Here is a 13,620-nt window from a genome sequence, read left to right on the forward strand (position 1 = left end):
GCACCCTAGTAGGAGGACCAATCTTTATTTAATAGCAATGGTAATTAGTTGTAATACTGCTCAGTGATGTTCCCTGTGTGGGTCCAGTGTGATAAACCTGCATATCTGGTTGGAAATTGTATGAAGAGAGTTTAGGTTATTTTTTAGAGATATCAGTAATTATTGGCAGGCCATATTCTAACTCTGCTTGTAATAGCCCTTGCCCTATAGCTTTTTTGCTTCAGGTGAGACAAAGTGAGAGATTTTCTGTGGCAAGAATAATACATTTTCAATCATTTCTTTTACCCTTCCAGTCTGAAGTTGGAAATGTAAGTCCTCATCCAACCAGACACTTAGGCATTTTAAAGGCTCTGTAGTTTCTTAGGTGTTGAGGGCTTGAGAACAGTACATGCCATTTTGATGAGACTGCTACTGGTTTCTGATCAGTTACAAAATCAGAGATTGCGTTTTTGATGAGATGGTGAACAGGTGTATAATTTTTGGCTGATTAGTTAATTTCTTTCGTTATGTCTTTATTAACCAGGTACATGATCCATATACAGGGACAGTTTGCAGCCATGATCCAGGTCTTTTGACAAAAACATTATGCAAACAATGTATCAGATCAAAGACTGAAAAGCTTGACAAGCAAGGTGAAATGTTACTCCAGACAATCCCAGACTATTGTCCCAAACAAGCTGAAGTACAGAAGCAAAAAGAGAAAACAAAAAGTCTTCCTAAAGTTCTGAACTGTAGCAATGACCTTAAAGGGCCACACTACAGTTAACCTATTAAACACCTTCATTTAAACAGCTGCTGTTTAAATAAATCCTTGTACAGCACATGCCCCCAACTGGCAACTCTTCAGCTCTGCCAATCATGCTCCCCCTAACAGTTTGGGACTCAGGCAGTCTCTCACTTTAGACACACACTAATCACAACACTGAATAAAACATCATACAAACATTGCATAGGGAATGTGTTTATAGAAAATCTGCAAACATTTCACAAAACTGGCTGTGTCATCGTAAATATGCCAGATTAGCGTTGAGTAACAGAAGTAAGTAATGGAAAAGATGCAACATAATGCTGCTCATTTGATAGCAACCTTCTGCAAGCACACAACACCCAAGACTGTATCCTTTTATATTATAAATATAAATAGGTCGATAGTACATTACGTTTCTTTATTCAATATACACAAGGTGTGTATATATATATATATATATATATATATATATATATATATATATATATATACCACCATGAACTTTACTGTTTTGTAATCAGTTCATATTGTCATAAAAAAAAAAACACACAGGTAGTAAGGATGAATTTTGTAAATTGTGTTATAATGAAGTATAGTGTATGAACAACCTGGTACCCCAAAACAAAAAAATTACGTAGTTGTCTGTTAGAAAGATCTTTAATTCCTTACACAATATAGTAAGTCTGTCAGTTGTTTGCAGTTTTTTATAGGGAATTTCAGATAGCTGGCATTAATTTACAGAAAGCCTACTCAGTAATGACTATACTAAATGTCAGTCCATGGAGTTGCATTCCATTTTACATTCGTAACTGATATGGGAAGACGTTGGCGAGTAGCATGGGGCAGTATTGATCATTCTGGAGTATGAACTGTGAAACTAAGCAGAATATATCTCTGGCCTCTACAGGTAACCCCTTTGCTTTCTGTATGGAGGTGTAGTGGTATTCAGAAGACTGCAATAGGTGAACAATTGCAGACTTTTGTTAACTTGATAATACATTTAGAAAAAAGAAGGGTAAGAACCAAACCTTATGAACTCCTCCAGTAAGTGCTGCTGGCTTGGAAAGGGAAGAAACAATTCTGAGTGTGAACAACTTGTTAGAGAAGTAGTCTTGAAATCATAGGGTGTCTTTGGGCTAAGTGTATTTGCTACTAGCATGTCAGTAAAGAATGTGTGGTCTTCAAGGTCAGATGGCTTTTGTCAAGTGTATGAATACTACATAAACTAGAACTTTCTTAATGTACATTAACATGACATCTCAGTGTCCACAGCGAAGTGGTGGCACTGAAGCATGTATAGAACTTATACTTGTTCCTTCTTACAAGTCTATATCTTTTAATGTAGATAGCTAGTTGGGTGTATATAACTTTTTTTCTAACATTTTGCAGTGTGTGGGAAACTGAGATTTAGCGGCTGAGTTTGCTCTTTTTTTTTTTTTTAAGCAGTAGTTCCAGACGTGCATTTTTCCAGATACTTATGCTAAGTCAATATTCTTGGTGAGATGCCCTTCCCTGTAATATGAAATTTCAATAACTCAACAGGCCTAGTAGGGCAAATGTGGTCTTAATCAAGCAACTTTCATCTAATAACAAATGAAAACTGACTGTACAGGAGACTGAAGAATAGACCCATGAGTAGTAGTGAAGCTAGAATTCACAAGATGTAAGAGGTAACTTGTAAAAGCTTTTGGTTATGTTGAACACCTAGTTACTGTACTTTTGACAGTTTATTCTTTCAGAGAGTGGTGCATCATGAAATAATGAATAAGAAATTTAAGAAAAGTAGGACATGTTTGGATGTAATGACCACAGCTGAAGCAGTATTAAAGCACATTAGATGTCAGGTTGTGTTATATACACAGCAGAGACTTGGACCATAGTCTTACAGGACTTATCTGTTCTGATGAGATTCTTGTCTGTTTCTTGTTTTTTCTTAAAAGGATCAGCACTCTGGACAACACAGTACACATTTTTGTGTAACTGTCAGGAGGACAGTTTAACAATGGAGTGAAGACAGCCATGATGCAAAATGCATCAATGTAAAAACAAAGTGAGATTGAAATATTTTATTCAAAAAAGGCAAAAAATGCAGCTACAGACTTTCAGAAGTATAAAATAAAAGCAACTGTAATAAAGGTAAAAAGGTAAATGTGTAAATGGACATCCATAAAGCACAGCATATGAACATATGGCAGGACTACAGCTTCACCTGGATCTTGCCTATCAATAGCCAGTCATTATGTTAAAAGCATATTCACACCAAAGCAGAGATGATAAATGTGATTGTTTTGAACTCTGTGGAAGCATCAGTCTAAAAGCACTGTGAAATTCAGGGCTGCCGCATTTCTGAGGTTTATTACTTTCTGTGTGTGTGGTGACCTTGGAGTTGATTTATTACTTAGCAGGGGGTGATGTAGTTGAGGGTGTTTGCTCATTTCAAAAAACATAATATTTTATTTGTTCTTCTCTAGAAATATGTCCATTAGAAGGAATATTATTTGAAGAAAACCTGTTGATGGTTCATTATTGCCTGTATTATACTCACATTGCTAATCCATATTATAGATCATTCTTAGGGAAATTTAACTAATAGCACTCAAAGTCTCAAGAGTTGTTGAAGATCTGCAACAGAAATATAAAGAGTTTCACTGTGAGTTTTCTAAGTCTTCTATTAAATAAAGCAAAAGTGTTTTTTTCAGACTTCTATTTTTGAAGTTTTAAAATATAACTAATTTTCAATATAAAAGTGTACATTATAAATTGTTTCCTAACGGTGGTAAAGTAGTGAATATTGCTTCCTCACAGTGCTTGGTCCTCTAGTTCAGAATTCAGTGATGTACCTCTGATGTATGGTTTGTATGTCTTCTCTCTGCATACATAGTATTTCACTGGGGTCTCAAGTTTTCATCCACATCCTAGAAACATACAGGTAGTGAATTGGTAGTTCATAGGTTCATAGATTAGTACTAAGATAGCTGCCCTTGCAAGCCATTTTAAGCTTAGCCAATTATCCCTTGGGAGACTCAAACCCTGCACGTTGTGTTTGTAAGGCAAACACCTTAACCATTAGGCCACCCTCCCAACCCTTGCTCCAAACTACCCTTATATACGTGTGTGTGTGTGTGTGTGTGTGTGTGTGTGTGTGTGTGTGTGTGTGTGTGTGCGCGACATGTGCATATTTCATGTGATGGACTGCCAAAATATTCAAAATTGATTCTTACCTTCCATGCAGTGCTTATTTGGATAGGCTCAACCTCCCAGTTAGTCTCCAAATTGGATAAAGCAGGTAACTGGGATAAATGAATGGACAAGTGAATGAAATTAATTAACATATTCATGGTTCCTTCGGGCTCATTCTCTGCTCCATTTCTTTTTTATATACTTATTAATTCAAACAGCCATCATCCGTCTCCAGACTCTTCAAAGGCTTTGTACTGATTTTCAAATAACCTTATATTTTACAAAAGAAAAAAACATCCTATAACTTCTCATAATCTGAGTCTCTAGCAGTTTCTCTCTTTGAAACTGTTCACATCTGATTGGGACATTCTGCTTTCATATTCAGTGCAGACACGTCTTTCTTTATTACTTCAGGATCATACTATGATCTTACCCTGCTGTCCTCCTTTTACAGCCAGTTAATATACAAAGGAAAACATCATGCTGTGGTGGGTCAAAACCTTCTGCCCCTCCAAGCAAGGGGCTCTGGCTTAACCAGCTGCTCTCACAACTTAACCAAAACCAATTCAGTAACCCCTGCATTTTAGACAAAGTCTAATTTATGACCAGAGGAACCTCCAACAGCAAAGACAGAATTTTACAACACAAAATGATCAACAAAATTGTTTCCTCTGCCTTTTTTCAACCAAAGGTGATAACTCTCAGTACACATACTCAGAGGGTGCACACAGTTACAATTCATTGATAACTCTCAGTACACATACTCAGATGGTACACACAGTTACAATTCATTGATAACTCTCAGTACACATACTCAGATGGTACACACAGTTACAATTCATTGATAACTCTCAGTACACATACTCAGATGGTACACACAGTTACAATTCATTGATAACTCTCAGTACACATACTCAGAGGGTACACACAGTTACAATTCATTGATAACTCTCAGTACACATACTCAGATGGTACACAGTTACAATTCATTGATAACTCTCAGTACACATACTCAGATGGTACACACAGTTACAATTCATTGACAACTCTCAGTACACATACTCAGAGGGTACACACAGTTACAATTCATTGATAACTCTCAGTACACATACTCAGATGGTACACACAGTTACAATTCCAGGGCAATAGTTCATGTATATCCTTTACTTCAATTACTCGGGGACATCTGTCAATACATTTACAAATGGAGGGTTAAAAAGACAGACTTTATAACTGGCTGACCAGCACAATCTGTTTTAACAAATATATGTTTATTTTAACAAAAATGCATTTAAGTATGAATACCATGTAAGGCAAATAAATAATTCATGTCATCAACAATTAAGCTATACTTCTGTAACAAATGCTTACAAGTTTAGGAAGATAAACCAGACAGCTGTAATTTTAAGGCTGACTGAAAAATATGATGACCGAGTACTTTTTGTATCACCTCCGTGTTATCAATTTACGGCCCTTTGAAAAGTCTCTGTAGAAGACTAGTTGCCTTCTGAAAAAGGCTTGAGATTGTTAGTAAGGAATATGCAAATGCTGTTTTCTTATGAAATACTAAAGAACAAGGGTTAAATGTTGCTGAAAACAGATAATTAATTCTTTTGTTGTCTATTCTGTGTGTGCCCTGCCAGAAGTGTTGGCTGATTTAGTAGCATTAATTGTCAGTGTTTTGTGTACTACATTCCTTTACTGAATAGCACTCAGAATTAACTTAGTGGAATCAAAGAAAGTTCAAAGTTATGGAGCCCTGTGAGCATTACGCCAGTTCCCATCTTAGCCTGTACCTTGTCTCTCAAGAAAAGCTAGGACAGTTAAGGCCAGTGGGGAAGTTATGAATCCCCATACAGTTATACAGGTGCCATTTGAAGGCACATTGTGTATCACATTGTTTTATTTCAGAGTTGAGGTAGATGCTCAGTAATTCATTTGTTTCTCTATCTTCTTGTATTGATCTGCTGAAGCAGGTTTGGATCCCTCATTGTGGTATTTGTTGGAATGTTTTGATTATTGAAGGTACAAGAGATCCTGGAACACTGGGTCCCTGACTGCTTGGAAAGCAAGACATATATTTACTCTGTGGAGCTTGTAAGACACAGACTAACAGACAGTGCTTCTAGTCTTTTCTGGTAGCTTAGGGATTTTAAGCCTGTGATCCTCTGTTAGGAACATTTGGGTTCTTTCAGTTCTTGATATGTCTGGTGAGATACATCCCTGAATAAAAGGAACAGCAGCAACTTTAGATCTGGATGATATTCCTGGGTCTATATTAAAAGACCAAAAAATCAAAACCGCTAATGCCTAAAGAGCGAAAGAAATGAAACATCAAACTTGCTATTGTGGGGGGCTGCACCCCCACCAAATATATATTGCAACTCCTAGATCACACTACAGTGAGGAAAGGGCAAATATTCCAATGTTCACTGTATCGCGATCTGACAAACAGCCTTGAGGTTCCATTTTTTTCACTCTTTAGGTGTCCATGGTTCTGCTCTTTCGGTCTTGTAATATAGACCCATATTCCTTTGGTTACTGGCTGTGCAGAGAAAAAGAGTTTCCTGACAACCGTTGCACCATAGTAATCAAAGGAGAGGGACTTATCAACCCTGATTCCCAAGTTTCCATTTTTTTCATTTTAAAGTAGGGGACTATCAATGCAATATACTGGGGGATGGTTTGTCTGCATAATGCAACAATATTGCACTTTTTTACCATTTAATTTGAACCATTTTCACTCCAACAGGCATTTATAAGTATATGCTGCTGCTGCATGGCCTCTGTGACACAGGGAGATTTGACAAAGACTCTCAAATTACAGTTATTCACAGACATGATTTGCCACAGATCTTAGTTTTTAGTCTGTATGTCATAGAAGTAAATACCAAACAAACGTGGTTCCACTAGTGAGCCCTGCGGGATACCACTGGTCACCTTCATGTACTCTGATGCTGCTCCAGCTGCTCATATGATCTGGATTCTGTTTTTTAGCCAGTTAGCTATCCATCTTACCACATAGTGGTCTATTTGTAATGCATGTAGTTAATTAATTATGCTGCTATGGGTGATAGTGTCAAATGCCTTGACCACTTCAAGCTAGGCTGTGTGTATACAGTGTGACCACTGTCAACAGCATATGTTACATTTACAAAAAAAGTTTATTAGGTTCATTAGACAGGATCTAACTTTGTCAAAACCAAATTGCTGCAGATCTAGCCTGATAAGATTTTTAATGCTGGTGTTAATCAAGCATTAAGTCCATTATAATGTGTTCCATGACAAGATGCATTAGGCTTTAGTTTCCAGGATTGATAGTAGAACAACTTTTATGAATGGAATCACCAGTGCTGCATGCTATATGTCTAGGACTGAGCCTGTAGCTAGGCTCAGGTTAAATAATTTATAAAACAGTTCCACCAGGGCACGTTTAGTGTTAACACCTATGTGGTAAGGAATCACACACCTCTAGAACCCTATACAGATTCTTGCATTCTAGAGCATTTTTTAATTAACTTAAAAGTACAAAATAAACAAATATTTTTGAACAATAAAAGCTATTAAAATTTTACAAATAGCAATGTTATCAGTAAGAAGTTTTCTTTGCACTTATAATTATCAGTGCATTAATAGTCTTTCCATAAATACTATAACATATTATAATGTGCCCAAACTCAACTTTCCCAAACAAATTGGCATATATTGTTAGAACACTTTTATTAACCAGAGGTAAACTTTTGCATGACAGCAAGAAATTGCCATATGAGAGCAAGTTCTTGAGATATTTACAGACATATGAAAGTAAATACTTTACTGTATAATTAGCACTAATAAATAATACTGAACATCTCTAAGATGTGCAGCTTATAGCGGAAAAATCAATAACAATTTTCATTAACAATGTCTAAAGTTTCACCCGATGCCATGCAATAGTTTGTAAGTCACTTGTTTTTGAAGTATTAAGTACATAGGCTTATCTTTCATAATTACTAACAACTAGCAGTATTTTCAATGAATATATATTAATTATATAATATTAATATAATTAGACGCTGACAATGAATTTTCCCTTCTCCCACCATGGCATTTCACACCATAACCTTCAATAGCATGTAGGCCACTCAGTTATAAAAATATGAACATAAATATGAAAATATGGATAAGTTGCAAACACTGATTAGTTTCTCTACTGCAGGACAACCTAGATTAAAAGTCTTAGTGCTAATTTGTTAATTTGTTCTTGTGTTTCTAATCCTGTTTGTTATTGGATAGTAAGTAATTTAGTTAAAGAAATCAGACCCAAAGAAAGTCTGGACGTCATAAATAGTTTTGATTTTTAACAGGAAGTATACAAAAAGGTGATTTATGGTTGAATGAAATAAACAGTCTGTTATGTTATCTGGTCCCATGGAGGAAGTGTTCTTTGTCTTGGACAGTACTTTCCGTACATGTTTTTAGTGATGTGAGGGGGGGGGGGTTTGAGAGATGCAGGTATTGTAGTGCTTTGGGTGGTCATCTCAGGAATGAAATCTACACTATTTGCTAGTAGGCAATATCCACCAGGCCTGAGTAGGTTTTACCATTTAATATAAGTTCTGTACATTCCTGAGTGTCATTTCTAACACAATTACAGAAGGATTAGTAATTGTCCTTGGCTTAATATGTCAATCTGAGTTCACGGGCTGCCTTAGTAAATCTAAAAGTATTTTTTTTTTCATTCTTAGGAGAAAATCATATTTTTCTTGACTTGAGGGACTTTAGATCTCCTGTATACTCAAATGAGTTGTTTTCCTTTTATTGCAGATTTTATTTGTCAGTGGACAGCCAGTGTGGTTTGAAATTTACATTTTCCATTGTATTTGGATCTAGATGAGACTGCCAATTTTAAACATTCATTTATGAGTATAAAACTCATTTTGAAATCTGTCTGGTGAAATTATATCTTTAGTGATTTTGTTATAAGTAAATTGAGATTCATCATAAAATGTGAGGAGAGTTGTTGCACTGAAGTCTTTCAATTTTGATATATTGGTTTCTGAGGGTTTAGGTAGTTTGAGGGAAAACAGTTTTAGCTTATGGTCTGACTTAATTAGAGTCAAAGTTACTATTGGAGTTGTACATGTTGATACTGCACTTGTACCAGATAAAGAACATTTTTTCTCTGTTTGGGCTAGTGGCAATCTTGTCCCTTGAGTTTTCAGTCATTAGACCTAAAAACCTCTGTGCATATCCTGCACTGGTTGTGTAGGTATGCCAGTCAATCAATTACTTGTTAAAGTCTCCGAGAATGATGCACTTCTTATTTGTGGGGAGATCATCCAGGATGTTTAGGTACCAGACATGAACTTCCATGGTCATGGAAGATGTCCTGTAACAGACGATAAACTGTTTTTTCTTAGTGTGATTTGGAGGTTGATAAGTTTCATTTGTGGGTCTCTGATAAATTCGAACACACAAACATAGCGGCCATTGGATCTGAAGGCATGGTGGGCACTGAGTCCAGGTACTGAAGGAATGACTTTTGGACATTAAACCATGTTTCAGTTATTACACATATATGGATGCCTTCCAAATACAAGAATACCTCAAGTTTAGCCAACTTGGTTAGATTTCTGGCATTGAGCAGAAAAACCTTAACTTGATTCTGTTTTGAAAATGATAAATTTGCTATGTTGGACTGTTCATTAAGAGAACTTTGGGGGGGGGGGGGCAGACCATCCCTTGCAAAACAAGAAGGGCTGTCAAGCATCTCCTTCCATTCTAGCACAAACTGATACCAATTATTTATCCAATTATAATTTCTTTGCACCTAGGCATCATTCATGCAGAAGGGAGGATTACACTGATTCTCAGGGTTTTATCTGCATCTACGACATGCATAAAAAGCTAATGTATGTCTGCCTGCATCTCCTGTGGGGATTTTCACCTAAAGTTATTTACACCCACATGCACAGCTATCATGTGGTAGCCATATTTGTCTGATGCAAAGGTCCTAAGGGTCCTTGAGGTAGTGGAGATCCTAGCACCTAAAAGACAACTCAGTGTCACTCTATCATTGTCCAGCTTAGTGAGTGAGGGATCTATATGCTTCACTATGGAGTCAGAAATGTCTACATTTTTATTTGTGAAGTGACCCAAGGCACAGAAATCAAGGTCCTTTGTGTCATGCTGATTCTTTCTTAAAGGCAAGATATCATGTGACTAAATAGCTGATTTTGATTTTTAGTAAAACTTAATTCTAATGGCTCTAGGATGTATAGGTAAGGATTTCTTTACAGTGTCAGCATATGACATTATATTTTCTGTCAGGGTGGGGTGCACAGCAAGTGGTCTGTTAGTGCAATGCGCACCATCTTTATTTATTCCTGTGAAGACTTTGCAGTTTAATGATACTATGGGTGGCACAGTGGTGCAGTGTGTAGCAATGTCACCTCACAGGAAGAGGTTCTCCAGTTTGATTCTCAGATGGGGCTCCTATTGTGCAGAACATGTATGCCTTCACTGTGTTCACATGCGGTTTCTCCAAGGATTATGTTTTCCTTCCACCTCCCAAAGATATGTGAATGGCCGATTGGTATGACTAAATTCTCCTTAGTGTACAAGCAGTGTGTAAGTGAGAGAGAAGAAAGGCCTGGCAATCTACTTCTGTTTCTTACTCACCTAGTAAATGCTGTGCATGTCAGTGGCTGTTCATGGGATTTCTGCAGGAGTCAAGTGTAAAATGTGAACATGTGTGGATGGATAGTGATATGATTACATATTTCGTCCACTGATTGCAGGTAGTACTGATCCAACTAGCAGCTGCCTCCATCCACCTGTATATTACTGGACTGGGTTTTTAAAGGACAACACAGAAGAAATATAAGATTGGACTTTTAATACACTCAGTACATCCACTGAGGCATATAAAATAAGCTTATGTATACCTTTGTCTGAATACTACTTACAGTCCAGAAAATGACTCCACAAGATCCTTCACTATGGGCACTAAAAGCTCTGTTCCTGTCCCACTTGTCCCATCATACTCTTATTTCCTTACTATGCATTCATCTTCCGCCCATATATGAAAATACCCTGCCCTGCTTTTCTCCCCAATATGTCATTTTGGGACAGACTACAATCAGGCCGCTGCACCCCCATTCCCTACAATCTGCTACTGCGGCATTAGTCTTCTCAGCAAAATGTACAATGACTTGGTTTTAGATCCACAAGAAGCAGCTGATCTAGCTTGTTTCCAGCCCACTAGTGGTAATAAACAGCACCATTCAACCTCTCCTTCCTTTAATCTCTATGCAATACTCACATCAGTCCTTTTGGATCTTATTTCTATGCTGCAAATTCTTTTTAAAAGGGGATTGGGAGCTCTATTTGCACATTGCCATCTTTCTGAAACCTCTACCACCATGTCCACTTTAAATTCACGATGATGGTTATATTTTCCTTGAGTATAACCATAAGGATGTATTTTCCCCATACAATTACACACATTCAGTTTTCTAAGCTTATTTCAGAGAAGGTGATGACATACTTATTTTTGTTTTTCTTTTTGTTACTGGTTCAACTAGATTAATCATACAAACGTTCCAATGCTCTCCAAACCCACAGCCAGGTGGATTCACCCTGCATGCACTGCCTCACATGACTAGCTTTTCATTTTATTCCTGCTCATTGTGCATTTCGTATTTCATCTTCCCTCCTTAACCACTCATGAGATTTTCCATAAACTGACTTCTCCAATGTCATGTCTAGTACACTTTTCATTGCTGTGCCTCTTATTTGTTCTACTATCGTTCTTTTATAAATCCCTCCCATGGCCGTCAGATACTCATTTTCCTATATACGCATACATTACTTTTGATGCCTGGCATCATAGGACACCTGGAGAAGCAGACAATCACCAGGGATTGTGACTGCTGTCTCATAAGGGTCAAATTAATTTCTGCATTCTCTTTGTATTGTCTCCCATTCACCAAAAAGTGCAATACAATGCCTACAATAACGGGCCACTGTGAGTGCGCACTTCCTCAGATGTAGGATTTCAAGCTACTGAGTTTCTGCGGTCCTTGAAGGGCTTACTATCCTTGAGGGCTGCATTACGTACCCTTTCAAAAGGATGAGGTCTTGCTGTAGGACTCCATCAACACGCTACTAGAATGGGTGTTCCTACATCTGTTGCTCATTTGCTCATTTCCCATCACCCCTCCACAGCTGGCTTCACCAGTATAACAGCCACTAACTGATTCTGAGTCATCTCAGATGTGGTTCAGAGACAACTCCTCCAAGCTACAGAGCCAGCCTCTTGCTGCCACCTTTTATCTGACTACTAGCATGGCCGACAGCAGCAGTATTCCCATCAGTCTCCTTCCCTGTTGCAGCTCCCATTTCCTGCATCTGTCTTTCCCGCCACTCCCTGTATTTTAAATCTTATAATACTATTCTCCTTGTCCGCCATCATGCCATTACTCTTCTTGTTCTGAAAGCCCCTTCTACTTCCTTCACTTAAGATTCGCCCTTCACTCCCTTTAATCTACTGACAGGTTTTTAGTAACAGCATAAAGTAGTATAAATACCACCTTGCATCTCCTCTGAACCTAGTGCGACAAACCTGGTCAACAAGTGATAACTAAATACATTGACTGCAAGTACTGCCAAAACACCAAAATATGTTTCTATAAGATTTTTTTTATTTTTTTTGCTGTGTTGCTGTTCTTTACTGTTATTTGCTGCATTCTGCTTTCTGAATGAAATTCTCACATAATGCTAGCATAAAAGCAATATCTGCAGTGGCAAATCAGACCTAAAAATAATCATTAAGCTTTTATTAGTATTCTAAGCAAATGTTTTATTGCAAGTGTTGGAATGTCCTTATTACTCAGTGTTTTACTTCATTAATATTTGTAAATAAGTTACAGCGTTTCAATAAATTACAAGTTTCTAAATACGAGAGGGTTTATTCATTCTGAATATTTTCATGGCTATGGCTAAATACCTAATTCAAAGCTTATTTACCTGAAAGATGTTGGAGAGATCTCGGAGGTTGAATATATAATGGAATTTGATTGCAGTTGGCAGGAAACTTGTTCCTACTTTCTGATGCAGTGCAAGTGCCAGACTTATTAACTGTTGAACTGATTTCTGCACAGCTGCAGGGAAGTTCCCAACTTTCAAATGCTGAGTAAGAATGGAACTGTATATCGTGGACAAGGCATCTACTCCAGGGAATGACAAGGCAAACACACAGAAGTGACGCTGTAAAAAAATACATAGATCAGATTAAATCTTAAATACTTTTATTAGTGACATTCTCTTATACTTCTATAAATAAAATATGCATGCAAAGTAGCAAAAAAAAAAAATGGGGGGGGGGGTTGTTGGGTAAACCAATTAGAAAATGATGCCTTAATTCATATTTAATTTGGCTGACTGCCTCTAACTTTGTTTTACTGTACATTGTTTCATTAAGCAATACAGTTATGTACAAAAAATACTGCACCAGTCTACCTATCATAAGCCAGTAATCTCAAAAAAAGGAAAGTATACATGTGTGTGAGTATGTGAGAGTGCATGTATGTATGTATATGGCTGTACATGACTACGTGTGTGCGTGACTGCGAGAGTGAGAATATGCGTGTATGCTGTATACACATTCTCCATCATTGCTTTCTATATAAATAAATAATGGGAGCATC

At 37.2% G+C, this 13,620-nt stretch overlaps 1 protein-coding gene across 1 annotated transcript in view; it reads right to left on the minus strand.

Annotated features, from left to right (window-relative positions):
• Positions 1-13,620, minus strand: part of DNAH9 (dynein axonemal heavy chain 9) — a 3,419,770-nt gene that overhangs the window by 937,252 nt on the left and 2,468,898 nt on the right. Inside the window, exon 41 of the mRNA XM_044069722.1 lies at positions 12,941-13,180. Coding sequence (XP_043925657.1) covers positions 12,941-13,180 — 240 coding nt within the window. The remainder of the gene's footprint in view (positions 1-12,940; positions 13,181-13,620) is intronic.

This window comes from Protopterus annectens, chromosome 4.part0 (assembly GCF_019279795.1).
Source record: "Protopterus annectens isolate FY-2018-M chromosome 4.part0, PAN1.0, whole genome shotgun sequence".
Classification (NCBI taxonomy): Eukaryota; Metazoa; Chordata; order Ceratodontiformes; family Protopteridae; genus Protopterus; species Protopterus annectens.